Source organism: Larus michahellis, chromosome 1 (assembly GCF_964199755.1).
Source record: "Larus michahellis chromosome 1, bLarMic1.1, whole genome shotgun sequence".
NCBI lineage: Eukaryota > Metazoa > Chordata > Aves > Charadriiformes > Laridae > Larus > Larus michahellis.
The window spans coordinates 197,843,369-197,871,307 of NC_133896.1; the positions used below are offsets into that span (position 1 = coordinate 197,843,369).

General features: G+C 42.6%; 2 protein-coding genes across 6 annotated transcripts in view; one reads left to right on the top strand and one right to left on the bottom strand.

Annotated features, from left to right (window-relative positions):
• The first annotated feature begins 312 nt into the window (after nucleotides 1-312).
• On the top strand, nucleotides 313-27,899 carry N4BP2L1 (NEDD4 binding protein 2 like 1). 3 transcript variants are annotated; one of them, XM_074567895.1, is made up of 6 exons: nucleotides 446-710; nucleotides 8,122-8,246; nucleotides 9,094-9,182; nucleotides 10,381-10,457; nucleotides 12,392-12,658; nucleotides 27,038-27,899. In XM_074567895.1, the coding sequence occupies exons 1-5, from the start codon at nucleotides 589-591 to the stop codon at nucleotides 12,621-12,623; spliced, it is 645 nt and encodes a 214-aa protein (XP_074423996.1). In that variant the 5' UTR covers nucleotides 446-588; the 3' UTR covers nucleotides 12,624-12,658; nucleotides 27,038-27,899. The 3 variants fall into 3 exon arrangements, with proteins under 3 accessions (XP_074424002.1, XP_074423996.1, XP_074423991.1); XM_074567890.1 differs by lacking the exon at nucleotides 27,038-27,899 and adding an exon at nucleotides 14,275-15,914; XM_074567901.1 differs by lacking the exon at nucleotides 27,038-27,899 and having other exon boundaries at nucleotides 313-710; nucleotides 12,392-14,999.
• Nucleotides 15,109-27,939, bottom strand: part of BRCA2 (BRCA2 DNA repair associated) — a 42,886-nt gene continuing 30,055 nt past the window's right edge. For 2 of the 3 annotated variants that reach the window (XM_074567871.1, XM_074567867.1), the window contains 11 exons: nucleotides 27,691-27,861; nucleotides 27,026-27,377; nucleotides 26,180-26,335; nucleotides 23,941-24,085; nucleotides 20,602-20,723; nucleotides 19,316-19,517; nucleotides 18,917-19,083; nucleotides 18,687-18,822; nucleotides 17,782-18,038; nucleotides 16,925-17,077; nucleotides 15,109-15,639 (listed from right to left, as the gene is read on the bottom strand). In XM_074567871.1, coding sequence (XP_074423972.1) covers nucleotides 15,109-15,639; nucleotides 16,925-17,077; nucleotides 17,782-18,038; nucleotides 18,687-18,822; nucleotides 18,917-19,083; nucleotides 19,316-19,517; nucleotides 20,602-20,723; nucleotides 23,941-24,085; nucleotides 26,180-26,335; nucleotides 27,026-27,377; nucleotides 27,691-27,861 — 2,392 coding nt within the window. The remainder of the gene's footprint in view (nucleotides 15,640-16,924; nucleotides 17,078-17,781; nucleotides 18,039-18,686; nucleotides 18,823-18,916; nucleotides 19,084-19,315; nucleotides 19,518-20,601; nucleotides 20,724-23,940; nucleotides 24,086-26,179; nucleotides 26,336-27,025; nucleotides 27,378-27,690; nucleotides 27,862-27,939) is intronic. The other variant, XM_074567879.1, reaches the window with a different exon arrangement.

A 27,939-nucleotide genomic window follows, 5' to 3' on the forward strand; every position in this document is an offset into this window, starting at 1 on the left:
AAAAAAAAAGGAAAAAAGGGATAATAAAGAAAAAAGATCAGTCTGTACGTGGGGCACTGGAGATAGCTCCACTCCTCTGGAGTGATCTGACAATTCCCTTCCTGGGACGCCCTGTATTTCACGGTACATATGGGCAGCACACGGGGCTGAACATCCTGCTTTTGACACTTCGGAGATTAATCTTGATTTTAAGTAACTGAAGATGGTATCTTGGGCACGTGTTCCGGGCAGAAAGGCTAGTGCCGTAACCGGACGGTTTCGCTGTATGGGCCGCAAACGCCGTTTCGCTCCTGTTTATTTCTCTTCACGGCAGCTTTCGTTTTCACAGGGGAAGAGTCTCGGAAACCCACGATCCCAAATCCACCCTCCCCGGAGGGACGCCAGTTTTCGCCCGCTGCCCCCGTCCGTCCGCCCCGCAGCGGCTGTCGGGGGAGGGACCCCCGCGTCCCGCCGCCTCCCCGGGGCAGGGGTCGGGGCCGGGCTCCGGAGCGGCTGCCCCGGGCACCCACCTCCCTGCCCCCCCCTTGCCCCCCCCGCCGCCGCTGCGGGCCCGGCCGCTCCGCTCCCGCCTCCCCGGGACGGCCGGGGATGGACGAGCGGCTGCTGCGGGCGCTGGGGGGGCTCAGCCTGCACCCCCCGCCGCAGCGCTTCGGCGGGAGGCTGGTGCTGCTGCGGGGGCTGCCGGGCGCCGGCAAGACCACCCTGGCCAGGTAAGGACGGCGGCGGCGGAGCCCCTCACCGCGGCGGCGGGTCTCCCCGGCGCGGCTGCCCCCGGAGCAGGAGCGGTGCGGGGAGGGAAGGAGCTGCCGGGAGCCCTCTGCCCCCACCCCCCGCGGCTGCCGCTTCCCAACTGGGAACGGCAAAAAAAAAAAAAAAAAACGCTGGAAAAAACGCTTCAGGAGGCGGCGGGGGCAGCAGTTCGGGGCTGGTTTTGGGGCTGGGGGCGGGGGGTGGGCGCCTCGCAGGGGCCTCGATGAAGCAGAGCCGGCCGGGAGCCGCCGCTGCCGGCAGAGAGGGCCCGGAGCGCCGCTGCTGCCGCTGCTTCACGGGTGCGCTGCCTGTAGCGCAGTGTATTGTTGTTGTGAGCGAGCAGTGCCGAATGGGGCGCTTCTCATAAGATGGACTCATCACCCAAGCCAAGACAGTTGTTGTTTCTTCTCTAAAAAGCACCAGACTGGTGGTTTTTGGGTTTTTTTTTTATCGTGGTTAATCACAAAGACGGTAAAGTGCTTACTCGCTCTGACTGGGAAAACTGACGACAACTCTGACTTCTGTTTTCATGATGTCCTGCCATCCGGTCAGAGCCATAGGGGTGTATAAAACGGGCAGAGGAGACTGTTCACTCTCCAGCAGCTCCAAGATTGATAAAATAGGTGGAAAAACCCAGAGGGGAATGCTCGGAGACGGCGCCGCAGTCGACGTGACGCAGCATTAGCCGTAGTCTGTTATCAGAAAATGACAGGTTCTGGTGTCGCAGCTCCCAGGGCCACCCACTCTCCATCAAAACAAAGTGTCCCTGCAAGTGGGAGGTGTCCCTGCCCAGGGCAGGGGGGTTGGAACTAGGTGATCTTTAAGGTCCCTTCCAACCTAAACCATTCTATGATTCTGTAAGAGAGGGACGCTCACAGTCTTCTTGCTCTGCTCGGGTGAGGAACCCATGCTGGGATCACTGGCTGCCACAGGAAGGGCCCTGCTGTGAGAGGTGCCAGCGTGAAGCTGTGTGAGGCTCTGGGGTAATCTACAGTTTCCTCTTTTCGGTACAGTCCTCCATGTCACGCTGTGCCTTCTGCCTCACAGGACTTCTGCAAGACCAAGGTCTTTAACAAACAGCCAAACGCTGTGTTTTTACTGACACCCAAAATACGTCTCCCCCTAAAAAGGTTGTGTAAGTGCAGGCGCCTTCTCCTTCAGGGAGTTCGGGGCTTCTCATAGTACAGTAAAAACATAATGATTTGGGGCCATATTCTCAGCCAGTGCAAATAACTGACACACCTGTTTTTTTAGGTCAAAACACAGGGTTAATTATTAATGACAGATTTATAAACTCAGTTGTAACTATTGTTTTAGTCCCCTATGAGGTGAACGTTTGAGGAACTCGTTCCGTTTCTAGCCCCTGTTAATTATATCATTACATTTGGCCATTCAGCAGCACACAGATCAAAGGGCGGCTCTAAAAACTGCATTCGGCACCTCACCATTAACTTTGTCCAGATTATGAAAGGACTGCGCCAAGAAAATTCTGAGATTTGCTGTTCCCACATCATATACCTTTTGGTGTTGGTAAATGCAATGTGCTAAGCAAAGCGATGTTTGCAGAAAATTACTGCAGCAAAGCTGAGTGCAGGATCCTGCTGGAGCAGGAGAGTGATACTTATTTGCAAAATCCTCGGTAAACCATTTTACCCATTCAGATTCATTCTCTCAGATGTTATTCACTCACACAATCATACCCAAATTCTTGCAAGCCCTGAGATGCGTATGCACAGCTGGTCTGGCCACAATCGGAGAGGACAAGGACCTTCAGCTGTCCCATCCTCACTTTCTCTTCCGGGTTCCTCTTGGTGGGTGGTGGCAGGGTGGGTTTTGGCCAGGTCTGCTGTGCCATCCCGCAGCCAGTGGTTTCCGTGCTGCCATCTTTTTGCCTCCGAATCTTCGGCAGGTTTTTTTGCTCGTTATTTTCATTTTCCCATTTTGGGTGTCTTTCCAGCTGTAGCCTCTCCCCCTTTTGGAACGAGGGGAAGGAGGAAGGTGTGTGCAGGCTGGTGTGACCCCCTGACCGTTCTCCTCTCAGACGACAGGTCTACCAGCAGCAAGTCATCTGTGCTGGGCCTTAGCTGAGTGCTGGCCTCTGAGGGCTGTGTAAACAGCACCTTTCCCAGTTTTATTGCTGTTAATGATGGTCTTTGGTTGTCAGCCTTTGCCTTTGCTCTGTTGTTTCTTCTGGTGCTTTCACGCAGACCTCCATTCATTCATTCCGTGTATCAGCCAGTATTTCTGTCACACCTTGTACATCTTTACAGTGCTCAGAAGAGTCACAAACCATGAATGCTATCACTGGTCCTATGGCAAGTCACTGATAACTCCAGCAGAAAGGCCCCTTTTCAGTTCCTCACACAAGCCTAGGAACAATCTTGGATCCACAACTCGTTTCCCTGGTCTTTCAGTGACATCCAGCACAGTTTGGACACGGCTTTGTAAGATTTAGTTAATGCATCTTCATTAAAATAACTTCCCCGTCCCGGTTGCTCCCCCAGCTCAGAGCAGCCGACATTGGTATGGATCGGTTCAGGACTGGTTTTTCGTTTCTGGTAAAGATGGTAAAGGATCCACCTGTGACGAATAGTCAAGGCAGAATGAGGAGTTGGTCTGCTCACCGCTGAGCTCCAAACCTTTCCAGTTCCTTCACTGTTGAGAATATGCTTCCCTGAACCATATATTTTAGGTGACCCTAACCATCTCCCTCTAACTGTTCACCGTCCGTCACCACCAGCAGAAGCGCGTAGGAGAGGAGGAGGAGCTGGGAGCTGCATCTCCCGAAGCCTCCATCAGGTGAGCGTAACACCTTCCTCCTGAACACATTCCCCTGACTTCACAGTTCAGATTTCATGATCAGACCTGGGTAACTGCTAAGACAACAGTTACCTGAGGTGCAGTTGCGGGTATAGCTTCCAAAAATACCTCCAAAAAATCAAGTGAGCCACATGCAAGCTCCTGCCTGCTTCCCCAACACTCTATTGCACAGTAGCTGCATTTCCAGCTCTTCTACAACATACTGCAATGGGGCACAACTCATGTAACCCTCTATCTGGCAGGTTTGTTCAAGCACGAGGCTGGGCATGATCAAACACGCAACTTTTCAGCCACTGCTGTTGATTTATCACTTGAAACGCGTTCACTCTTGTGTGCCCTTATGAAGCACCGAGGGAGGAATCTGCCAGAACGGGAAATGCCCTGGCACCGGAGCATCACTGCTTGGTGTGATCTGTACGATCCATACCTTCCCCAGGTCATCCCAGCACCCCCACCCTGCTGCAGAACTGCGGCTCTGACCAGGGTTTGTGGACTTTAGCTCTGCAGCTCCTGCTTCCAGGTGGCGACGTATTGTAAACATTTACCTTTGTGTGTGTTAGAACCCAGCAGGCAGCTGATAAGCGCTGGGCATGCGCTCCAGATCGCCTAGTTCTGACTGGAAATACTTGGGAATTTACCGGCTCTGAGAAGATCTGCCCAGTGTACCGTTCTGTTGCCTTCTGAGCACTGGAAATGTTCCTTCCACTCTGCTTATCAGGCTCAAATCAGAAATTAGGGTTTTTTTCAAATTTTCTGATGGAAACACATGACAGCCTATGAAATACAGTTATGGATTTTTTTTTCTCTGTCTCCAGTGGTGTTACTAGTGTCCATGGAGACTTCTCCCAAGTACTCTATAGCATCCAGCTAGCTGAAACCCTGAATAATTATTGTCTGTATATACATTTAAAATCTGAAATGCTTGTTTGAAAATACTGAAGATGCTATTTAGGAAAAAAAGGAGGAATTAAAACTGGTGTAAATCACGGGAACAGATCATCAGATGAATAGCGCAGGAGACCCTAAAGCCACCGATCTGGTCCCTGAGGCAGTTGTTCCAACACTGCTGCAGGCACACAGAAACGCAGCTGTATTTTCAACAGAAAGATTCTCCTTTTTTAATCACGGCAGCTGTCATCCGTCTGACCGGGGTGAGACGGCACCAACGCTAGCCAAGACGCCACGTCGGTGAGAAGCGTCCCTGCTGCCCGGGTTGCCGGTGGGGCCGGTGCGGGCAGACGGCGAAGCTTCTGCCTCTGCCCAGCTTCGTGTTCCCAGGGGCTTTACCAGTTCCCGGGTCCTGCTGGAAGATCCGTGAAGTTGCTGCTGCTGTGTCGGAGCTGAAGAGCAGAAGCATCCAAAAGCTTTCTTTTTTTTTCCCTGAGTGCATCAGCCGATCTGATGAGCTGCGGTACCTGGCGTGGAAACCTGCTTCGCCTTGTGGGAGGGGGAGAAAAGGGTTTGGGGAGATTTATTAGAAGCAGAGGAAACATCCCCCTTTCTCTTCTTATTTTCTTATCCTTTGTATTTCCTGAAAGAGCAGCAAACTTGTCTTTAGCAAGATACAGCACATACCATATTTTGTATTTACTGCAAGACAGAGAGCTGTAACACTGTGCAATTAAATGTCCCAATTAGGCAAATTAATACCGAGCCTTCGACAGATGCTGCTTATCACAGTGCAGTGCTTCACGTTCCGTGGCTTTTTTAAAAAATGCAAACATAGCTCAGATGTACCCTTTGATCTTGCAAAGAAATGTCATTTTTCTTTTCCTCTTTAGTATGCTTTACACTTGCTGATCTAACGGCAATGGGTAATTTTCTTTTTGCAGTGCTGCTCGAAATTTATTAATTAATAACACTGGGCACAAGCCCCCCCCATTTTGCATAACTGGTGTATATTTTGCTAAACTATAGGCATTTTCATTCCATACAGTGGTTAGGAGCCTGATGTGATTATAAAACCTGTCTTCTAAACCAACTTGTGGTCCTGCGTAGCTCTTAGAAGGCTTATTTCTCAAGGAACGTACCAAAGAGGTTTTGGTGCCCTTTGAGATTGTAAGGGACAGAAGAACCAGGATTTTTGCCAGCTTCGTGGGCGATAGGGCATTGCAGAAAGTGGTCGTAAGCTGGAGTGGCAGTTTGGCGGTTGTAGAAAGCTGAAAGTTAAAACCAGCAAAATAAGCAGAAGGTAACACATCTTCCTTTTCCCACTTAATGTTTTCTTATGTTGCTGTTAGTAGGAGTTTGTTTGGTATGAATATAGCAAATGCGACAGTAATTCATAGCTCTTAGCACTTTTTGTGCCATATTTTTCCTCCTTTGAAGCACGGCTTTTACCTACTTTAATTACCAGTGAGAGGAGGGTAGCAGACAGACTGAGTTTACAGATAACCACACACTATTTAGATTGCCTAGTGGTTAATAGCAAAGCTTTCATGCGAGTGGGCATATATATGTTAAAAATGTAGTAAGGTATAGGCTAAGAAGATAATTTTTAAGGTTTGCACTGGTTGAGAACATTTTTAAAAGAAAGACTGAGCAAGAAAAAAAATAATAATCTTGAGATCTTTCACGAGTGCGTGCAGTTTTATGTGCCTATTAGTAGCTAAAGGGATGACACGTATTTTAGCACGGTCAGTTTTTTTAGAGCAGCGGTGGCGATGCAGACGGGTAAAGCGTCGGGAGAGGTGCTGAATTACGGTCAGAGCTGAATGTATCAGTTTATCGGCACGAGAGAAACCAGATAAGCGTTAGGTGCTCCCGTGCTTTTCACGACAAGAATACTTGCCTGGGCCCAAAACGAAAGCAAAAATAATTTGACTCTTTGCTAACAGTTCGCAAAGTGACTTGTGGTCGATCTGTTTAGCCACACGTAATTATGTGAATAAAGCAGGAGCTGGAAGGTAACGACATGTAGGTGCTACACGGTACCTGACAGTGGCCGCGGCCCAGCCCTGGCCAGTCCCCGCAGCAGGGACTCTGCTCTCTGGGGCGGTTGCCACCACAAAATAATATTAATTAATCAGCAGACGGTAGAAGTTACGGTGCAGGCGGAACAAAGTCAGAAGCTGACCTTTATTCGCCTAAATGTAACACGCAATCCTGGCGAAGAATTGCTGCTAGCAGGCAGAGTAGGGTAAAAGTGGTAAGTAAATGGTTAGGGCGGAGCTAGAGATGACAGAATTCAGCTTTTTCTGTCTGCGTGTCTTTATTTGCTGATAACCTGGAGGCACCTTTTCCTTTGCTGTTGCTCAATTAGAGAAGACATTGAGAAATAGTTGTTTTGCAGCTTATGGGGATGGAGAAGAAGTGCTTTTATCAGGGAAGCTTGAAATGAGTCCCAGGGCGTGGAGACCACGTGTGGTGGGAGATGGCAGGGCAGCGCGCTCACGCCTGACAGGCACAAGGTTTCTCCGTGGGCCTGCCTTTCTTTTCCAGAGATGTTTTGGGCCTTAGGGAGACAGAGAGCAGGGCGACGATGCCGTGGGCTCTCCCTGACTTCTTCCAGAGACTCCCTCCTCCCCCAGCACTCCCTTGATTCAAAAAAATAGACAATTCTGTCTGTGGACACAAATAAATCCAAAACCCAGTTTTACATGATTTTTTTTTTTAATGCTCTCTAGGGACTGGCAGAGAAACACTTCATATTTAAGCCATCCCATAAGGAGCATTTTCAGTGTCTGGGAGGCAGCTGGTGAGCTTACGGCAGGACACGCATCCACCCTTCGTGGGCATCCCAGCTGCGAATGAGCACTGCGGTGGGGGACACAGCAGAGAGAAGGGAAGGGAGGGTGGGGGTGGGGAGGTGGCCCTGTGCCTCTGGCCACGGGGGACGAGGTTTATGGGTCTGTTGCATTTGGGGTGCCCGTCTAAGCAATTCAGATTTGTTTATAAAACATGTTTAAAAGCTGAAAATAAATAAATAAAAATGACTTCAACTCTACAGGAGGAAGATTAAGTAAAACAGGGACAAGTGAAAACCAGAAAGAACCATAAAAGCACAACAAAAAATAGGAAATATTGACTAATCACTCAGATATTTGTTTGCAAATTGAAAAAAAAAAAGTGCTTTGTAGCCAAAAAAACCCCAAACAAGACAAACTGATAATAATGTAGACCATCTGTACTAAATGAGAAATCGTCATTCATCCTGGTTATCTTCAAAAATCTCTCTGTAGCAAAACTCCCATGATCACATCGTCTTTTGAGACCAATTTCCATGGGATTAGCAAGTTTGGAGTTGGCGGGGTTTTTTTTGTATTTACAGTCGTACTTTCTCAGATAACTGAATATATTAATGTGATCAAAGATTTGTGTTGTCAGTCCATTGTAGATTCCTCTGCTGAATTAAAAGAAATCCAGGCCATGCCTTTAAGGTCCGTTGTGTCCATCTACTGATTACTTTACTTTCAGATCCTTTAAGCTGAGATTTTTCAAATGAAGCACTGTCCGTATTTGCAGAGCATTCATATAGCTCTTTATTTAATGGTCTCGATTACAGGCATGTCTTGGCATATAGTAATCCTCCTGTCATTTTTTGTTTTCCAGACAACTGAAACGTGACTATCCCAGTGCTGTAGTTCTTAGTACCGACGACTTCTTTATCGAAAATGGTGTATACGTGTTTGAGCCTGACTTCCTAGAGGACGCACACAAATGGAACCAAAAGCGAGGTGACTGAAACTGATCCAGACATTTTGCAGAGTAGTTTTGCTTCTCAGTCTGTCTTTAAACTTAGGACCCAAAATAAAAATATCTCAAAGTGTTGTCGTATACTGAACTTCACGGGGTACTGGTTAAGAAAATATATTTACACTTCTGACTTTGTTTCTTCTGACTTATAAGAGAGAAATTTATAAATGAAAAAAATGTTGGTGATTGATAGATGTTACTTTAGAAAGTAAACCAGTGCCTGTTCGGTAGCAGTGCTGAAGCTTGGTAACAGCAGGTGGCACGCAAGTGCCAGCCCAGCGGCTGCTGGGTGCAGCTGTGTGTGCGCCATCCATCAGGCTGGAGCTTCTTGGATGTCTGTCCTGACTTGGAAGGGGGTGTTACGGGGGACGGGGGAAGTTAGTGACAGGCAGGAGGAAAACTTGCAAACCTAATTGTAAGTTTGAGAATGAAACAAGCCAGGTCTCTGCTTCAGAGAGAAAAATGTAATGTGCTTTTGGGGCTGTACTCTGAATTCATCACTAGCAATGGCAGACATACTTTGAGATCATGTAACAGGGATCTTTTGCAAATAACAGTGATTTTTAGCTGTTGTAAATACCTAGTGCTGTGATACCGCTGACTATGTTCTGTCAGAGCTTCAGCTCTTGCTGCTGAGGGCACCTCCTGCAGGAGAGCATCTGCTGGCACTGACCTCTGCTCCTGTTTGGGTGGTGGCTACCAACCCAAGCCTGTTGGGGACTCAAGCGTGCTAGCAGTGGGCAAGGAGAGGACCCTTGGGGGCTAGTAAGACCTGGGTCAGTCTGTTATTGGATATGTTTTAGCTTTAATTAATGTGTTACGTTCCAGCACGCAAAGCAATGAAGAATGGGAAAAGCCCGGTTATTATTGATAACACCAACATCCATGCTTGGGAAATGAAGCCGTATGTGATGATGGTAGGGAAAGCTCCGATTTATTGCTTTTATATATGCTCAGCTATGACGTTTAAGAAGTGATCTGACTGAAATGGTTCTTAACATGGCTAAAAATAATTACTTCCATTTTCCCTTAGTTCTCTAATGATAGTTAAGGATTGATACTGTGATGAAGTAGGGGAAGAGGTGCCAGTGCAGTTGTTTTATCTCATCAGCTATATAACTCAGTGAGAGCAAAATTACTTGAAAAGATTAATAGTCTTTGAACGTGCCCTGTTACTTCTTGGCAATCCCCAGTAGCGACATCAGTTGAACAGTTCCCAAATTATTTGGTGACAAATATATTAAGATATGACTTCCAATTTGCGTTAATGACTTGTGAAAAATACACCATAAAGAGTCTTCAAAGATGCACTGGTATCTCTTGTCAGGAGTTCTGGTAGCGATGGCGATAGTTTTACTACAGTTTCATAATGTGGCCTCTCTGCTAAAATTATACTCACGCTTCTGTTCTTGGGTTATGGTCTTGTCAGTTAAGAAATTTAGGTCTAAATAATGCTTGTATGGGAGCACAGAAGAGGCAAAAATTACTGGTGGTGCTGGAAAGCCTGAACGTGCCACTCCAGTAGCAGTTGAGACTGCTTGTGGGTGATCAGGCAGCAAGAGAGAGAGCGCGCAGCCAGAGGTGAACAAGACGTAAAAAGGTCAACAGATTTCCCTGCCTCCTTTCCCCCAAATCAAAACCCAAAAGCAATCAATAATTGTATTAAGTATATATACACACACACAAAAATATGTTGCTTTACCTTAAAAAAAAAAAATTGAAGGCCTGTGGTCTAAGTGCTTGGAAAGAGCATGACTGTGAGATGTTGACCTGACCCTCCCAGAAGTTCCAGAATGGCGTGGCCAGCCGGTGTCTCTTGAACCATCTGTGACTTCCAGACAGTTCAAGTGCCAGGATACCGTTGCTGTGGGAGACGAGGACTGGGGGAAATGCTGAGGCAGGTTTTGCTGGGAGACCCAAATCCTTTGATGTAAGGGAAACAAACTGTCTGGGACTCAGACCAGCACCTTGATGAGAGTCATGGTTGTTTTCCTCTTTCTGGCCCCTGGTACATGGGATACATTGCTTAGCCAGATAAAGTCTCAGGGGGTCTGGCAGATAGGCTACTTCTCAGATCCGCAGCCATACATCTAAAACTTCTGTGTCCGTCTTCAGGCACGTGAAAATAGATATGAAGTTATATTCCAAGAACCAGATACACCCTGGAAGTTCAATGTTCGAGAACTGACAAGGTACATCTTCTTCTCTTCGATATAGCAGACAGCTGCTCGTTTTATTGATGTGCTCTGAAAAAGGTCAGCACTCTTCTTCATATACCCTAAAAAGTAGCCAAGTAAATGACAACAGAAGGATTGTCGTGGAAAATTTCTATTCCTCAGTACCCAGTCTGCAGTGCATTCAGCCCTGAAGGAGCCTGACCGTGCTGAAGGGAGTCAGGCAGTAGAAAAAGCACCTTCCCCCTGAAGTGTGTATGTACACTGCAAGCTCCTTGGGGCAGGAACGCTGATTTTCATCCTGTATTTTGAGCAGTGCTCTCTCTATTTGGGCACAAAATGTGTCTAAGTACTACAGACAATATTCAGAGATCTGTTCTTAAAAAAGCTAACCGTAACAAATATTGTCTTGCCACGGCAGGATGCTACATTAAGTGCGGCCAAGAAATGGGGTTCTTGGGGATCTTTCTAAAGATCTTAACGTGCACACACAAAAGGGATACAGTGAATGTATCAACTCTGCGTAATGTGGTAGGATATAGAGGCAGCCACATATGGCTCTAAGTATGCTAGCTTGGCTAGTGGATGTAGGGTTAATGGTTATACGACTAAAAAAACTCCATGCAGGCTAATTTTCTAGCCTTTAACCAACCAGCTGTAAAGTACGTTACGGTGGCAAGTGCAGTCCCATCTACTAGATCCAGAAGCTAACATGCGCTAAATTATTTGTTATTGCAAGAAAACAGAGCATGGGTACTTCACTCCGACGGATTTATTTGTTTTGCACCAACTAGGAACTCTAGTCAAAAATCAGCACTGCTCCTTTTGGCGTGTGACAGAGACAAATGGCAAAGGGCTGTGGCCCCGAGGGCCAGTGGCTCCAGAGCGAGAGGCAGGACATGGATGGCTTGGGGCTGAAGGCAGGCAAGGACACCAACAGCCTTAGTGGTCAACCGCAAGTGTCAGCTCTTGCTTCACCAGCACCAGCTGGGAGCCAGTTGTAGGGCATCACTGGAGAGGCAGATTTTACTGGTAATCATTTGTTATAGGACGAGCTACTCAGTCACTTGTGTTTTGTTTTATTAATCGTTTGAAGCAAGTGGGCTTTTTACAGTAGCAGTGTAAAACTAATTGAAATAAGCTCAGTTTGGAGCAGCTCTTTGGCAAATAATTGGGGGACAGCTGAGGGTTGCTTCCATCCTGGTGTGTCTTTACTGGCAATACAGTTTGTGCCGGTTGCTGGTCCCAGGCGGGGGCTGCACATGTGTGTGGGGCACTGGCTGCTGGAGCACCTGGTGCCCGCTTCACAAGTGGGATGCTGCAGCTGGCAACCTCCTGCATTACTGTCACCTTAATTCCACCAGGTTAAAAAACCATGTTGAGCAGTGCAGGATTTACACACCACAAGACTGAAAATATGGGTGCAGGACAAACTTTCTAGGTGAAGAATTGTGCCTAGTACAGCTAAATATCAAAACCAAAGATATCCAGAGTTTGCAAACTCACAGACAAGCAGAAATCCCTGGTGGTCTTTGGAAGAACAATTCACACTACTGTGTTGAGAGAACGCAGCCTGTTCTGGTCTTTCCACAAAGCCCTGAATGTTTGAGCGACCTGTTCCACTCCCTCTCAGCCTCGTCAGCATTTACAAATCTGCCCCGGAGCGTGAGCCCCATCGGGTATGATTTTTCCCCACTTGTGCTCACACAAAGAAACAACAGGTTTTTGCCCTCTAGTCTTGTTGATGATGAGTCTGTGTCTGGGCTACTCACAAAAATATTTTTAAGAAGTCGGTGGAAGTGAAGAGCCATTCGGTAAAAAAGGGCTAGAAATAGATCAGTGGGGACATGAACCATTAGCCCGAACACATCGGGAACCTTAGCAAGCTTATGCTAACCTCTAATACATAGGCAGCTAAATACTTGTATTTTCTGTTAATATTGACTCTACAGAAGAAATACTCATCATGTCCCTCGACAAAAGATACAACGGATGAAAGAACAATACGAGCACAACGTTACCTTCCACAGTGTTCTTCACTCTGAAAAACCAAGCAGAGATGATGAGAGAAGCTCCAGTGGCCCAAATGCAGCTTACGGGATGGGTGCCCATTTCAACCCGCCTCCAGTCTTCTCAAACAGAAGACCTCACGTGGCACGTACAAACAACGTGCCATTTAACTGAAGAGGTGGATTCCTCAGTGGATTTTAATTATCAGGGTATAAAAGTCTCTAGTTTTACATTTTTCTAAACTGTTTTTTATTCTTGTATTTTTCTACTACATGTCTAAATTTTATCTTGTGCAAATCTTTAAGCGTCTCTGGATTCTGATCTCACAGCTCTACATGACCGATTTAAGAGCCTTGTCCCCAGTACAGGCTGTACTCCCTCTCATCCCTCTTCCTCCATGAAAACCCATTCAAGCTTATGGTGAAGTTTACTGCCTGTCCCACATGCTTTTTGGGTTTTTTCCCCTGCATTGCACTCTGTCACTAAGAGGACAATAAATACTAAATTATTCCTTTCTTTCTTACAGGCCATGTGGCCAATTCTTCTCCACGCAGTTGTCGCTTCTTGCTGTTTTAATACTTTATATCTGGCTGTATAACCTTTTGTCTCTTTCCACTCCACCTTGCCTAGAGCATTACTGCTGGCTTAAGAGAGGCAAAGGGAATGGTGGAGAAGGTAGCTCTGACAGATTGCAGGCGGATTTGACGCTGTTCCCCATCTACACGTCTGCTGTCTGGATTCGTGCTGGTCTTACCTCAGCTCTGTCGCAGCCAAACAGCTTCTCCAGCGTGGAGGCAAAACTCTCCAACACGCCAAACCCAGCCCTTTATCTTGCCGTGACATAGGAGTTCTACCGATCCTGAGACGAGTCCATATACAGAGGCTCCTAAAAGGGAACAATCAGTGTCAGGCTAGTGCTTGTTAACTTCTAAGTAGGAACAGGGCTACAGGAGCAGCTCTGAACAGCTGAAGCGCAAGGCTACCAAACACCCAAACTAACTCAGAAGTACAAAATAATGACTTAAGGAGAAAAAAAGAAATGTTCTTCTAAGAGAAATCAACTCCTTCTACCACTAAGTGCCAAGAAGCCACTGACTGATGGCTGAGTGAGAAAAGAAGCAATCCTGCAGTAGTTTTATCCATATTTTAAATTCTGCTGATTATGTCCTCATCAAAAAGCCTAAAACAGTTTTAAAACTCAGCATTTGCGATGACAATTTTTTTTTTAAAGTAGGTATGGATGATTAGGCAGTGCTTATAGAACAGGACAGTAGTGAGTTATTTTGCAGTAGGAAATGAAGACAGCTCACACTGGACATTAAGAAAGATGTGTATAGCTGCTACTCATCTAGCAGTGTAGCAGACAAGTACGAGGTATAATAAAATATGCTGTTTCTGGGCAAAAGTGAAGCTGTCTTCAGGACACAGTAGACGTATGAGGTGAATTGCATTTTCTACACAAGCTGCATTTAAAGAAGCAATGTTATCATTGTAAATAAACATGAACTAGGGTGCCTAGGGAACCTGGCTTTGCAGTATTGCACAAATGTTTACAGAACTGTCAGCAAGCTTGTGTTGGCCCATTACAGTTCTCCCATACTGCCACAGTGTCCCACTTGGTGACAGGAATCACCCCTAGTTCAGCACTCGAGCCACAGGACCCCTGAAAGGTTGCTGAGTGGGAGCTGGTGGTCTCAGGTCTGAAACATCCTCCCTCCTTTGAGCCACAAGTGGTGGGAAGCAGCAGGGCAAGGGGCAGCCAGACAACAAATGAACTGAAATGTGGAGTTGGCAGTGGGTCTAGCCGGACTGTTTCTCTCTCCAGGGGAGAAACTCCAATTCTGACACGCTTCACCTGTTGAAATTAATGAGAACAAAGTAATGAATTCAAGTGCTAACTCAGTCCCAGCGGGAAGACCTCCCGATGAAATCGAAGAAAGGTGATTATCTTTCACGATGCTGTGGCCTGAAGTGATTCTTTAAGGAGTAGCTCAGAAACACTGACCAACAATCTACCATTAATACCTCTGTATGGCATTTTGCTATGATTCAAATAATCATAGTTGTTCTCTAAAACTCTTTTTGTGCTATAGGGAACGTTTGAGGGGAAAATTACAAGAACTATGTCAGAATTACAGAGCAATATTTCAGAATTAATGTCTGGTAACAATGAACTTCGAGAATTGTTTATTTTGCCCTATGCTACTTAGGACTGACAAACAACTGTTCTAATACTACAGAGGGTAACAAAACTGATTGCTTTAGACTGAAACAAAGATCCTGCTGTAATTTAAGAATACATCAGAATCAAAGCAGCGGCTTATAAAATGTCATCAAGCCTTCAGCCATAACAGCCACTGATGCTATTGTATGATCCATGTTTGTGTGAGAAATGTATCAATTACTCAGCTCCAAATTATTTTGCAGGTGAAATGTCATTTCATGAGTCTTTGTTTTTGTAAATCAGCTTTATTAAATACAATCAGGATTTCATGTACAAAGTGTAAAAATAATTTGAATTTGAAATATATACAATACTGTACACGTGCATTTAGTAGCATTCTCGGGGATTTTGTCTTTGTAGCATTCAGCAGGCAGGTAGCAAGTCCTCAGGTTCCTTTGTCTTTCTGAAGAGCCTCAGCTACTTCAGGCCTGCCTTTTAATTAGTTATTTGCTTCTCCCCAGTAGACCTGGAACTATTTTTGTGTGAAAGATCATCAGATAAATTAGTAGCTATTGTACTGCTGTTTTCATTTACATAATCAATCTTCTTTTCTTCTGTTAAATTATTCATGAGTGCTTGTGTATTAATCATTGCAAGTTCTTCATCGGCAACCAGATCATTCTCAGACAGATGGACAGTTTCTCTCGATTTTCTACAGGGGGTGACATGACCAATATTCTGATTTGTATCTTTTGATGATTTTCTATGCTGTAAGCCCAAACTTCGTGGAGGCTGAAATGCTTTTTTTAAGGATGGAGAAATGATGGAACAGATTGGTGTCAGTGGTGGAGGGGCAGGTATGCAACTGAGGACGTCCATCGCTTTCCTCTTTTTGCTGTTTCTGGGGTGGTTTTCATTAGTTGTAGCAGATGAAGGCGTTTTTGCTGACCCTTGTGCGACAAGTTTCATGTTCGGTGTGCTAGTTGACAGAGGGCTTGGATGCTTTATTTCCATTTTAGAAGAGATCTAGTTAAAAAGAGATAAGTTTTATGTTGAATAGGATGTCCTATCATTAGCTTCCTCAATTACTTCCACAAAATGTGTGTGTGTGTGGCGGGGGAATTGATACAAAAATGCTATGTCATCACTCATGTCCAATTTAACTTTAGGTTGGTATCTTCTGATGGTGACTAATATTATTCTTTCAAATATTGATGCTTAATAATTACTGTTTACATGTACATTAAGACAGCACATTTACATTCTGTTTCTGAGATCTAAGTAAAATGTATGGGAATTTTTCTGTGCCAGATGTTAAGAAATCAAAGCTCTCATAAAAAGGAGTTGGTATTCTACTGCATTGGATATATCCTTAAAAGGTTGTTAAACAGGGAAAAATGAGGAAAAAAACTGAAGAAGAAAAGGGATAGAATATAGACCAAAAACCTTGAGGATAACAATACACACAGGGTAGACACTACACAGCAAATCCTTCAAACACATGCTTAATTTGAGAATGCCTTTAATGTCTCACTTGGTTAATATATTTAATAGACAGATATAAAGTAAACCTTTAGCTTTAAATATTAGCACTCTCTCTGAAATGGAAAAGGATGCCTTATAAGCTTAAATTAGTGTCCAGGAATTGATCTCACATGAGGATGTTTCCACCTCCATCACAACTACTGGCAGGAAAAATTTTTGTTGACTGCACTCAGTACTCCACATCAGGAACAACTTGCCACCAGCAGCCTTCACAGGAAACTTGAGGACTATTTAACACAATTTTTGTCAAGACTGCTTAAAATGTAAACATTTACTAGGTAGTAACTTTTCCCTTTTAAATCTTGGAAACAGCAAACAATATCTAGGAAAAAAAGACCAGGAGATAAATTCTCTAAACAAGGGTAGGAAGTGCAGAATGCCATGAAAGAAAAATATACACATCAAGATTTTTCCTTCCAGTGACATCCATGTCAGATAATCTTTACAGTGGGACCAAGAGGCAATAAATCATCTACAGGGAAAGGATGATGCATTTTACTCATATAAAATTCTGACTATTTAAAGTATGCTGTCAAAACACTGGCCACAACAGGAGGTTTTCATGTACTGCTTGGAGGGAGAATAGTCTCACAGCTCCTCCTGAGGAATAATCCTAAACCCACACACAGAGAAAGCTTTGAATCAGCTTGCATTGCCCTGAAAAGAACCTATGGAGTGGACTGAGAATAGGCATCATTCACAGCTATCAGTATAAAACATATCCGTACTGCCAGAATAAATCCCATATTAAATACCAGAATCTTACCAAACTTTTATCCTCTGCATAGAGGCCTGAGGTGCAGGAAGGAGAGGGGCGTTCCAAGCCACATCTTTTAGGTAAACTGGGCGTAAGCGAGCGATTTCTTCGTAGCAAATTCATCAATTTACTTTCTGCGTCAGAGCAAAAGGAGTCCACATTCTATAAAGAACAGATTACAATGCAGAAAGCTGTTTCAAACTGTGTAAGTACTATATGATCACAAACCAAGTATTTAGGATTACGATGAGAAAACAAAGTCCTACTAGAAGCTTATTTTATATCAAACCAACAACTTAGAAGACTGCTGTACTTCCCATGGAGAGAAATATCATACCTTCCTTTTATTGTTAATAAGAAAAAAATCCTTTTGTATTTAAACTTGTTTTTCAGTAAGAAATGAGAATGCATGACCAGACATGCTACTTAGCACAGCTAGAAAATGGAAATAATAAATAAATAAATGAAACCAGCAATCTGATACTAAAGATGTTCAAGTGAGGAAGACAGTGTATGTCAGCTTTTAAAAGGCTAGACCCAAACTAGGGTCCATGACAGATTCCCTACTGACAGGTGCAACATTTTTGCTAGCCAGAGAAGATTCTGTTGCACATCCTGAAGAGAGTGTTGATTGAGCTGAATCAAAAAAAGCAAAAGACATTCAACAGGTGAATTGAGAGTCCTGAGAGTTGTCCAGGAAAAGTGCGTTAGCACCTTACTCCATCTCCTGCAAAATCCCCTCAAATTCAACATTACGTGCATTACTTGTTTTAAAGATTTATTAGTACTAACAAACTTTTGGTGAAGAATGTGATGCAGCAGTAACTAAAATTAATCATTAAGCTATGATTTAAGCTAAAATTTACCTCTATCATACTTCTCAGTTCATTAACCTTCTCTTGAAGATGGTTTTCCTTTGGACTGCCTGAGAATACAGAAAGATCTCCAGCCAACAGTATAGGAATTTCTGATCTGAATTCAGATTGCCACTGAAGGTTGCTTGCAGAAATGAATGAACAGCGGACAACTATATCTTCAATAGCAAAGTGTCTGAGATCCGCCCAGATCTTTACTGCCACCAAATTATAGCTTTCATCAGATAAGTACACCATGGTAGTGAAACCTAAAACAAAAAGTTTGGATTAAACTTTAAACCTTTAAATAAAGGTTGATTGCTGCAATTTGTATCTATAAAAAAATCACAGGGGTCTTGAAAGAGAATTGGTAAGTATAACGTGGCAGCCTATGTGCATGGTAACAGATGTTTGATGTTTCATTTATATTCTACACTATCTCCTTACTGATAACAGAAAAGTCTGTGTTCCAGTGCTTAAAAAACAATACTCCTGTGGTGCTTTTCCTTTTTATTCAGAAGATTATCCACCTGTCCCTACCCATGTGCTCCAGTGTCTGTGTTCCACTCATTCCTTGCCACTGTTCACAAAAGAGGGAGCTCATGTACATGCAAGATGCTACTTCTGCAGATGCTGAACATAAATGTGAGAACTTACTTACACCACTTATGGAAAAAAATAAAGAAAAGCTCCTCTTGAGCTTGGATCCTTCCTTACTAAATTCTTCTTGAGCTAATAAGCAAAGAGTTTTTCTTTAGGAAAAGAGAATTATCTGCCAGCATATCATGGTGATGGGCTATATTAGCAGGTTTTCACAGGCCTGAGATGCAGGTACAACACCAAGATAATTTTGACTTTTGAAATAAAGAATGTAGTGCTTATTCAATAGGAGGACATGAACGTGGTCCACAACATACCTGTTCTGCTAACAGAAACTACGACTCCGACTAAATCGACTTCAGCGCATGGTGGCTGAAAAGAAGGATCTAACAAACTGGTGAATTTTAGAGCCTTTCTTGGAAAGAAAATCTGTACCAGCATCTCCTGTGATACCTGAAGAAACAAAAAAATTTTAAGTTTTTATAACACACTTATGTACAACGCGATACATTTTAATGATACATCTTTATGCAGTTAAAGCACTTACTGGCAGTTGTAGATACTGAGTTTTCTTTGTTGCTGTTAATTGTATGTTAGTTGAGTCTGATCTTCCTTTGGACTGTGATGTTAACAGCTGGTACATTCTGTACCGACTGCCTTCCTTTAACAATGAACAAACATCTAGCAGTGGACGCCAGATACTCAGTATCACTCCTAACAATATCAGATTAAGATATATTAGCTGTGCAATACTAATTTGAAGGCTTTTAACAAAATAAATCCAACAACACTCCCTGCCATCCAAAAGCCCCAAAGCAAAACCCAAATAAAGCCTGAAACATTAACATGCAAGCTAGAATGCTGTTGGGAAACTTCAAATCTACCTGTTACGTTGGCCAGTTAACATGTTCAGATAAAAGTTATTTTTAAGTTTCTACATACTAACCTTTATGTTTTTCTTGCTTTCTGTAGTCTACTACACATAATTTCCACACAGTACACACATCTCTTTTGGAGCAACCATTTTCTTCATGTTCTGCTGACTCTAAAGCCTTCTTGAATTCTTCCTGTATCTGAGTTTGCTTTTTATCATTCATCAACTGCCTGTAACCATTCAAAGCTTTTAATTGGTCTTCGCTGAGATATCCCTGTAACCAAGAGAAAATGTATTCAGTATCTTTTTTTATTAATTAAAAAAAAAATCCTGTCGAGGTTTTTAGATAGCCTCTTTCTCAAGTGTTCATCTGTTACAAGCGATTTCCTGTTCAAGTGATTCACTACTAGGACTTGAAACGAGGTATGTTAATGCTACAGTCTTGACTGGTACTCAGTTCTCTAAGTATTACATTACACACTGTTCTTATGTTTCGTGAGAAGCCTGCTTACGAGTGCATAAATATTCACTAAGGTGAATATTTAATATAACAGGCATGCTTGCCTGTTTCATAAGAAAGAAGAAATATTAGAAAAAAAAACTCAGTAAGAAGAAGAGTTGCATCTCTCTGCAGGCTGCTGTCTTTGAGCTGGCAGTGTTTCACACTAAAATGCATCAGGAGTGTTACCCTTCTAACTAAGCCTCCAAGATCCAGATGCCTTCACGTGTAGGACCACAGATATGTGTAACGTTTTATCAAATAAAGTCACAGATTGTATGGCTTTATGACAGTCAAGGACCCTGACTTGCAAAACACAAGGCATGTATTTAATTTTTAACAACTGGCAGGGACTAGTCACTTGCATCTTTATTAATAAAGGCAAAACCACTTCAAAGTTGTGAAGATGATATAATAAAAGTTGTGACAATAAAATAAAAGTTGTGATGACAACAACAGTATAATAATTCAAACACTTCAGTGAACTGCATGCAAGAATAAGTGTGTGAAAGTCAAGACATACAAGATGTATTCAGTTTTCATATATGCAAGACAAAGCAAAGTAATAAAATTACAAGTAACATTAGGTTTTAATTGTGCTGTATCCTGGGGTTTTGTATCAAGAGAAAATATCATTCTGTTTTGCAATCCAAGATATTACTAATCTATTTCAACAAGCCTTCGTTAAAATATTTTCAAAAATTTTAATCTTAATTTATTTAGCAATAAGCATGCTGTAGAAAATCTCAAAAGGCAGCCAAAATAAGTAATGATTTAATGGCTGATTTTAGCAGGAGGTACTGAATTGTAAATTATTTCACAAGCATTTCAAAATTAGCCCAGCAGGATCTACAGTTACCTCCATATAACCAGGATCAGATGCATTCTGAATTGCTTCATAAAGTTCTGCACCATCTTGCAAATTATGGATTTGCTGTCTTGTGACTATGCACGATCTTGATGTTCTTCTGTTGGTTCTCTCTGTTGAAAAAAAGCCATTATGTTAAGTATAACCAATACACTTTAAAAGTGAATGAAGACATAATTATGTAAGAAGCATGGTAGTACTTAGGCCTTGCCAGAATAAAAATACAAACCACTTCTGTATAGGAATATGTGTGTATATATATATCTTAGGAAAATACAAGCAGAAAAAAAAAATTCTCATTCATTTAAATACAACATAGATTAGAATATTATACAAACTTTGGGGAAGCCACTATCAGCCACTTAAGAGAGAGTGGAGACTTGATGGGCTGCCATGAAACTTCATCAATATTTGACCATATTTCCTGTATGTCTGTAACTTCCTCTCACACAGCAAAAAAGTCTCAAAGATACCAAGATCTGGGACAACAGGCCTGGTCACAGGCCTGCATGTGAAGCCTCCTTAGGACACCAGCTAAAAGCCCAGTTAACTTTAACTTAATGCTGCTAGCATTTCGATGAATTCCTTCAGTATAGTTTACCACTCAAACACAATGAGGTGACTGATATGTGGAAGTTCTTATCAGTGAAGTTATGAATTATAAAGCAACTTCAGATTTCAACTAAGAATTTGGGGGTGAGGGGGTTTAGGGTATGGCTTTAGTTGCCTTTTCCTTGTTATTTGTGAGGGACTCCAGCTTCTGAGAAAGCAGTTGGAGAACATCTCAGTGCTACAGATCACCACGAGAAAGACTGATGGTAAGGGAGTAGCTATCTGGATTGTAGATACAACCCTGTGAAATCTGAACTGCACAGGCTATGGTTAGTGATGGAAACTTATCTGTTCCTGGACAAAACAATCAAAACACCAAACCAGAACCAACAAAAACTCCTCCCAAGAAACAGACCAGAGTATTAAGGCAGCTGAAATCTATAATCAGTGTGCCAAGAATCCTAAATACCCTACCTCATTCCAGTTTAGCTGAGTCAAACCCAAGGGGAAGCAAACATGTTTCTGGTGCAGCAGTGAGCTTCATGGAGCTGTAGCAATCAGCAGCCACTTGTGGCATTTATAGCAATAGCAGACCTGAAACTACTGCTAGAAATCACTAGCAGAGGTATGCAGTGTCATCCCATTACAGAGTCGGAAACTGGTTGAAGTGGAAAGGGACCTCTGGAGGTCCTTTTGGCCAAACCTTCTGCTCAAGCAGGGTCACCTATAGGAGGCTGCCCAAGACCATGTCTCCTGTGAACTTTTGAATATCTCCAAGGATGGAGATTTCACAGCCTCTCTAGGCAACGCTGTCAGTCACCCTCAAGGTGAAAAAGGGTTTCTTGATGTCCAGAGGGAAGCTTCTGTGTTTCAGTTTGTGCCCATTGCCTCTGGTCCTGTCACTGAGCACCACTGAGAAAAGCCTGGCTCCATCTTCTTTAGACCCTCCCTTCAGGTATTTGTGTATGTTGATCAGATCCCCCCCGAGCCTTCTCTCCTCCAGGCTGCACAGTCCCAGCTCTCTCAGCATTTCCTCCTATGTCAGTTATTCCAATCCCTTAAGCATCTTCATGGCCCTTTGTTGGACCCTCCAGCATGTCCATGTCTCTCTTGTACCGGGGAGCTCAGAACTGGACATGGTACTGTAGGCATGGACTTACCAATACTAAACAGAGGAGAAGGATCACCTCCTTACACCTTCAACACTCCTCAACTTGTCCACCAGGACCCTCAGGGTCTTTTCCGCAAAGCTGCTTTCCAGCTGGGCAGCCCCAAGCGGGTACTGGTGGATGGGACTGTGCCTCCCCAGGTGCAAGATTTGCATTTCCCTTTGTTGAACTTCACGAGGTTCCTGTCAGCCCATTTCTCCAGCCTGTTGAGGTCCCTCTGGATGGCAGCACAATCCTCTAGTGTATTGGCCACTTGTCCTAATTTCATATCATCAGCGAACCTGCTGAGAGTACACTGCCTCATCGTCCAGATCATTAATGAAGATGTTAAAACAGGACTGGACCCAGTGTTGATCCCTGGACTACACACACACATTTACTGGCCTCCAAATAGACTTTGTGCCACTGATCACCACCCTGTGGGCCCAACCGTTCCACCAGTTTTCAATCCACCTGGCTGGCTGCTCATCTAGCTCATACTTCAGCTTCTCTAGGAGGATCTTAAGCGAGACAGTATCAAAAGCCTTACTGAAGTCAAGGCAGACAATATCCATTGCTCTCCCCTCATCTAGCCAAGCAAGTAATTTCATCACAGAAGGCTGTGAGGTTAGTCAAGCATTACTTCCCCTTGGTAATCCCTGCTGGCTACTGCCAATTACTTTCTTGTCCTTTATGTACCTGGAAATCGTTTCCAGGATTAGTTGTTCCATCACCTTCTTAGGGATCAGGATAAAGCTAACTGGCCTGTAGTTAGTTCTCTGGGTTCTCCTTCCTTTCCTTTTTGGAAGACAGGAGACACGTTTGTTTTCTTCCAGTCTTCAGACACCTCTACCAATCACCATGATCATTCAAAGAGGATCAAGAGCAGCCTTACAAAGATATCACCCAGCTCCGTCAGCACTTGTGGGTTCATGCCATTACTGGCCATGGACCTATGTCTCGTTTGTGTAAGTATTCTCTAACTTGATCCTCTTCCACCAAGGGTATGACTTCCTTGCTCCACTTTCCCCTGGTCTCCATGGCCTGGGAATGCTGAAGGCTGGTATTGCTAGTTAAGGCTGAGGTGAAAAAGGCATTCAGTAACTCAGCCTTCTCCACGTCCTGTGTCACCAGGGTCCCTGTCCCATTTAGCAGCTCCACTGACCTCAGTATCTCTACAGTCCCACAATGCTTGTGAGGAAAGAGGCTCGGTGCTCAGGTCTACTGAGATACATCCCAAGCAGCGCCCAACTCTGGGTGAAATATTACAGTGTCAGGTCTTTGAAGAGAATGGAATTAACAATTCTACAATTTTGTAGCACTTCCCTGAGCATCATCTCACTGGTAATTTTTTTAGTAGCCTGGCTATCAATATACTCAGGAAGAGGTTCCTAGATAGCTGCAAAGCCAAGCAAGTAAGCATATAACTCTTTTGTACTGAAAGATCTTGATACGTACGAAGTAAAAAACCTAAACCAATACAACACAAAACCAACAACAAACAACCCAACACCCTATCTCTGCTTTTCTGTCACCAGAGAAATTTTTGCCAGTTTCTTTAAACTGTTCTGTAAATGCCAAAGAAGTTTTTGTGTTCCTATTACATGTTCTGAAATAATGAAAGCTTTACCTTCATGTTTTTCATATTCTGCTTGGATTTTTGCAAACAGAGCTTCCAGTTTCTTTTGTTGATCCTCTGCATGCTTGGCAGCTTCCCTTTCTTCAGCTCGGCTGTTACGAAACACATATGACCCAGCTGATGTCTTTTCCATCCACTGAAATAAAAAGATTCAAACAAAAACTAGCCCTTTTAGAAATGTTTAAATCTCATCCAGCTTCCTTCTAATACTCACTGTTAAGTAAAAACGCTTTAAAAAATGAACAGGCAGTAGATTGTAAGTAGATGAGGGGCAAAAGTCCACAGCATTGGTTGATAAATATTCACGTTAAAGATACACAGACAGAATGAAGCAGTAGTCAAAACTGCATGATTTAACAGATGAAGAAACCATAACTTATAGTAATAGGTATCAATGACATAATTTAGAAGATAGCTGGATCCCACTGCTAGATACATTAAGATTCCATCAAACTCAATGCTTAAAAATATACCAGATCTGCATTCTATCCAATTTATCTTTCCACATCAACTATACCATCTTTTGTAACATGCTAGTTTAGATTCTGTGAAAGAACTACGATGTTCTTGCAGATGCTCTTAAACTTTTTCTGCTATAATTGGTTCCATAGGACTACAGTCTTGTCCACAACCCTGCCAGAACTAGCTTGCCTGATTTGAAGAGACAGGTGAGCCAAACAAAGAGGTCACTGCTGCTGTAAGTGGTGCCTTCCCTTCCTCTTTGCTGCACAGTCCCATCTTCTCCCTTGTACTGACTCTAGCACATATCTGACCTTATCAGACCACATCAGTTTGTTAATTCAATAGACAGCAGTTTGGTTTATTGTTGTTGGTGTTTTTTTTAAATTATTATTATTAGTTGCTCACTCCTGGTTTAGTGAATTAAATTAGTTAAGCAACAGGATCAGGGGAGCTCCAGGTTTAGCATAGAGAAACAGCAGGAGTATACTGACAGAAGGATGAGGAAGGGTTGAAGGACTGATCCTTAAGAGGCAGTGAATTGTTGAAATAGGCTCTGCCTGCCTCATTAACTGCATGACATGTATTTCCTGCACTATTCACAGTTTGACACCTTTAATTAGGGTTACTGTGATTCCTACACGCCTTGGCTCTTGGAGTAAAAGGAGACAGACAGCCCAAGTCTTTCTATAATTTTGGTATGTTTGAGCAAGAGTCTCAGTGTTTAAAAAAGAAAAAAAAAAATCTACATCAACACATCAATCTCTTGATATAGTGAGATATAAAGCACCATTTTCCTCCCCAGCCTGGAAGCCATTTACTGTGATGCGGTTACAGATTACAGTCCCCTTTCTGGGACCTAAATAAATGTTAGTTCTATCAGACAGTTCACGTAGTAAGTGCTGCAATTTCCTCTATTAAAGTACTGATCTAAATATCAAAGTAATGATCCAAACCAAATATTGCTATTATCTTTGCAGAATCCATTCTATATCAACCAACAGTTATACAACACTTTAGAAAGAAAGCAATGAAAAAAAACCCCTCCCTATATGTACATATCAAGTGTAACATACTGAGAAAAGTTAACAAAATCTCAAAATTGTATCCCAGTTAAACTGTTATCATTAAGAGGATTGATTACTAACAAAATATTGTTTCTTCTTGTAGTTGGTATTGTTATAAAAGCAAGTAGTTACAGTGAAGCCTGACCATATTTAAAATGTCTGGATATCAAGTGGTGTTTAAAAGATCGTCATTCTATTTTACACCATGATCACATTGTCTTTTCAGTACTATTTTTAAATAATAGATCTTACACATATAAGAAAAAGTAATCTTACTAATGGTTATAGATAATAAACTTCTTTGCAGGGATATATATGTTAATAATCGAAAAAATTGGGTTTCACTTCTACTTGGGAGTTGTTTTAAAGGAGAAAAAAATATTGACAGTTACAAAGTGCTGTGCTTTTTAGATTACAGAACTGAAATTCAATTATTTCTGGCTTTTTAAAGCTGAAAGCAAATCCAACCAGAAGATACTGAGCTCAAACTCAAATTCTTCTTACAGCAGGATACTCCAGTCCTGAAATATTAAATACATGCAACACTGCAAGAACCACTCCTGTTCATTTTACACATAATAGTACGTTTTCTTGAATTTTTTAGCTCTCTATATTATGTCTGATTGGAGGAATGATATAGCAATAAACTAATATAATTTAGATCTCACAGAACCCATTAGATTCATAAAATACTTATACCATACCTGAATAGGATAAGTTCTTTGAATAACTACATCAATACACCCCACTGCACCACCCTCACTGTAAAGCGATGACAAAGGCAAAGGAAAAGGTCTGGGATCCCGATGAAATCCTAGTTTTGCATGCCATCGTGCACATCGAGTGCTGTTCGCTGAAATCTGAATAAGTTAAATGTTGAATGATAAACTGTGACTGGTAGGTTAAAAAGATAGATCTAACTTATTATATCTAGAGGAAAGACTATTTTCACACTGACCTCACTAAGAATATCACATTTTTGCACCTGAACATATTACATTTTAATTTCAAGGTTTCTCTTCACATTGAAGAACGTATTTTAAACAGGAACTAAAAAGTTGATGAGTTAAAATTCTCTAGCAAATGAGCATCTATGAGACAAGCCATTGCTTTTACCAGAGGAGCAAAATTTTTATGCTGAAACTTCACCCAGTACTTTAACTGCCCTCAAACAAATCAAGACCCTCCCCCCCAAGCCCACCCTCTGATGATCTGTTTTTTTCCCCCCCATTCTTCCTCCAACTTCCGTATTGTCTGTGATGGATAAATACTTTTTGTAACTCGGTGCTTAACCAAATTAGAGCTGGAACTGTCAAAACACGCAGCAAAACTTGGCAGAATTGTGTATTATAAACTTCTCTTCAACCTATTGAACAGCATCAGCTACCTTGTGTCATGTCTTACAAATCTGGTTATTAAATTTCAATTTGTCAATCTGTTTATAAAGCCCTGTCAAACCTTTTTCTGTTTACAAAACGTGGCTCAACGAAATAGTATCTATCACATCTTTCGGTCACATCCAGTCAAGCTGAACTAATATTTTGTTTTACCTTTAACATAAGGGAATCTGGGGCTTCCAGTGGCGTACATCCATTTTGAGAGCCAACAAGTTCTGCTCCGTGCACTATGATCTTCTGACCAACAGTCAGCCTTCTTCTATGTAAGAAAGCTTTGAGAGGTGGATCCAGAAGAGCTCTAATCCCATACCAGCCATCAGTAACTTCAATTATTGCTGCTGCTTTTTTACTTTCCACATTCTTATTGCTACTGCTAGGAGATACAACAGCGTTTAGCGATATGATTTTAGAAATGCACAGTACAAGTGTTTTACCTGCCGCATCATCTCTTTCTGTTATTTTTTTGATTGCTGATCGCTTACTTCTATCAACTTCCAAATCATACCTACAAAAAAGAATTCATGATGCTTTGTTATAGCTAACAAAATCCATCACATTGATTAAGCAATAGTTTGCTACAATTACTTTTATGGAAAAACAATCTATGTGACTAAGTACCACTGTAGCAAAGCAAACGTTATCTAAATTTTTGTAAACAACATGCACTACATTTTTAATATTGATATGCATAGATTTAACAATATAAGCATTCTGATAAACAGCAAATGCAAGGTAGAGGTGCTTATTTTGTAATATTATGAATTAGAAAGCACACAGTATCACAAATTACAACTTGAAATACATTGCTATACACGTACCTATATTTCAACTGCAACAGCACTGTTTCTGGTGTCAAACATCTGTTCGCAAATTCATGTGGAAAAGACACTTCCATGGCTGCCAATTTCCATACAATCCATCTATAGTGATTGTAAACCCAGGCCTCTGTTATTAGCTTGGGATCCACACCAGGAGTGTCACAGAGGGCTCTGCAGATAAATTGTTAATAAATTAACATGAAATACACTATAAGTTTTTACTTGCCTATTTCTTCCCATAGTTTTGTG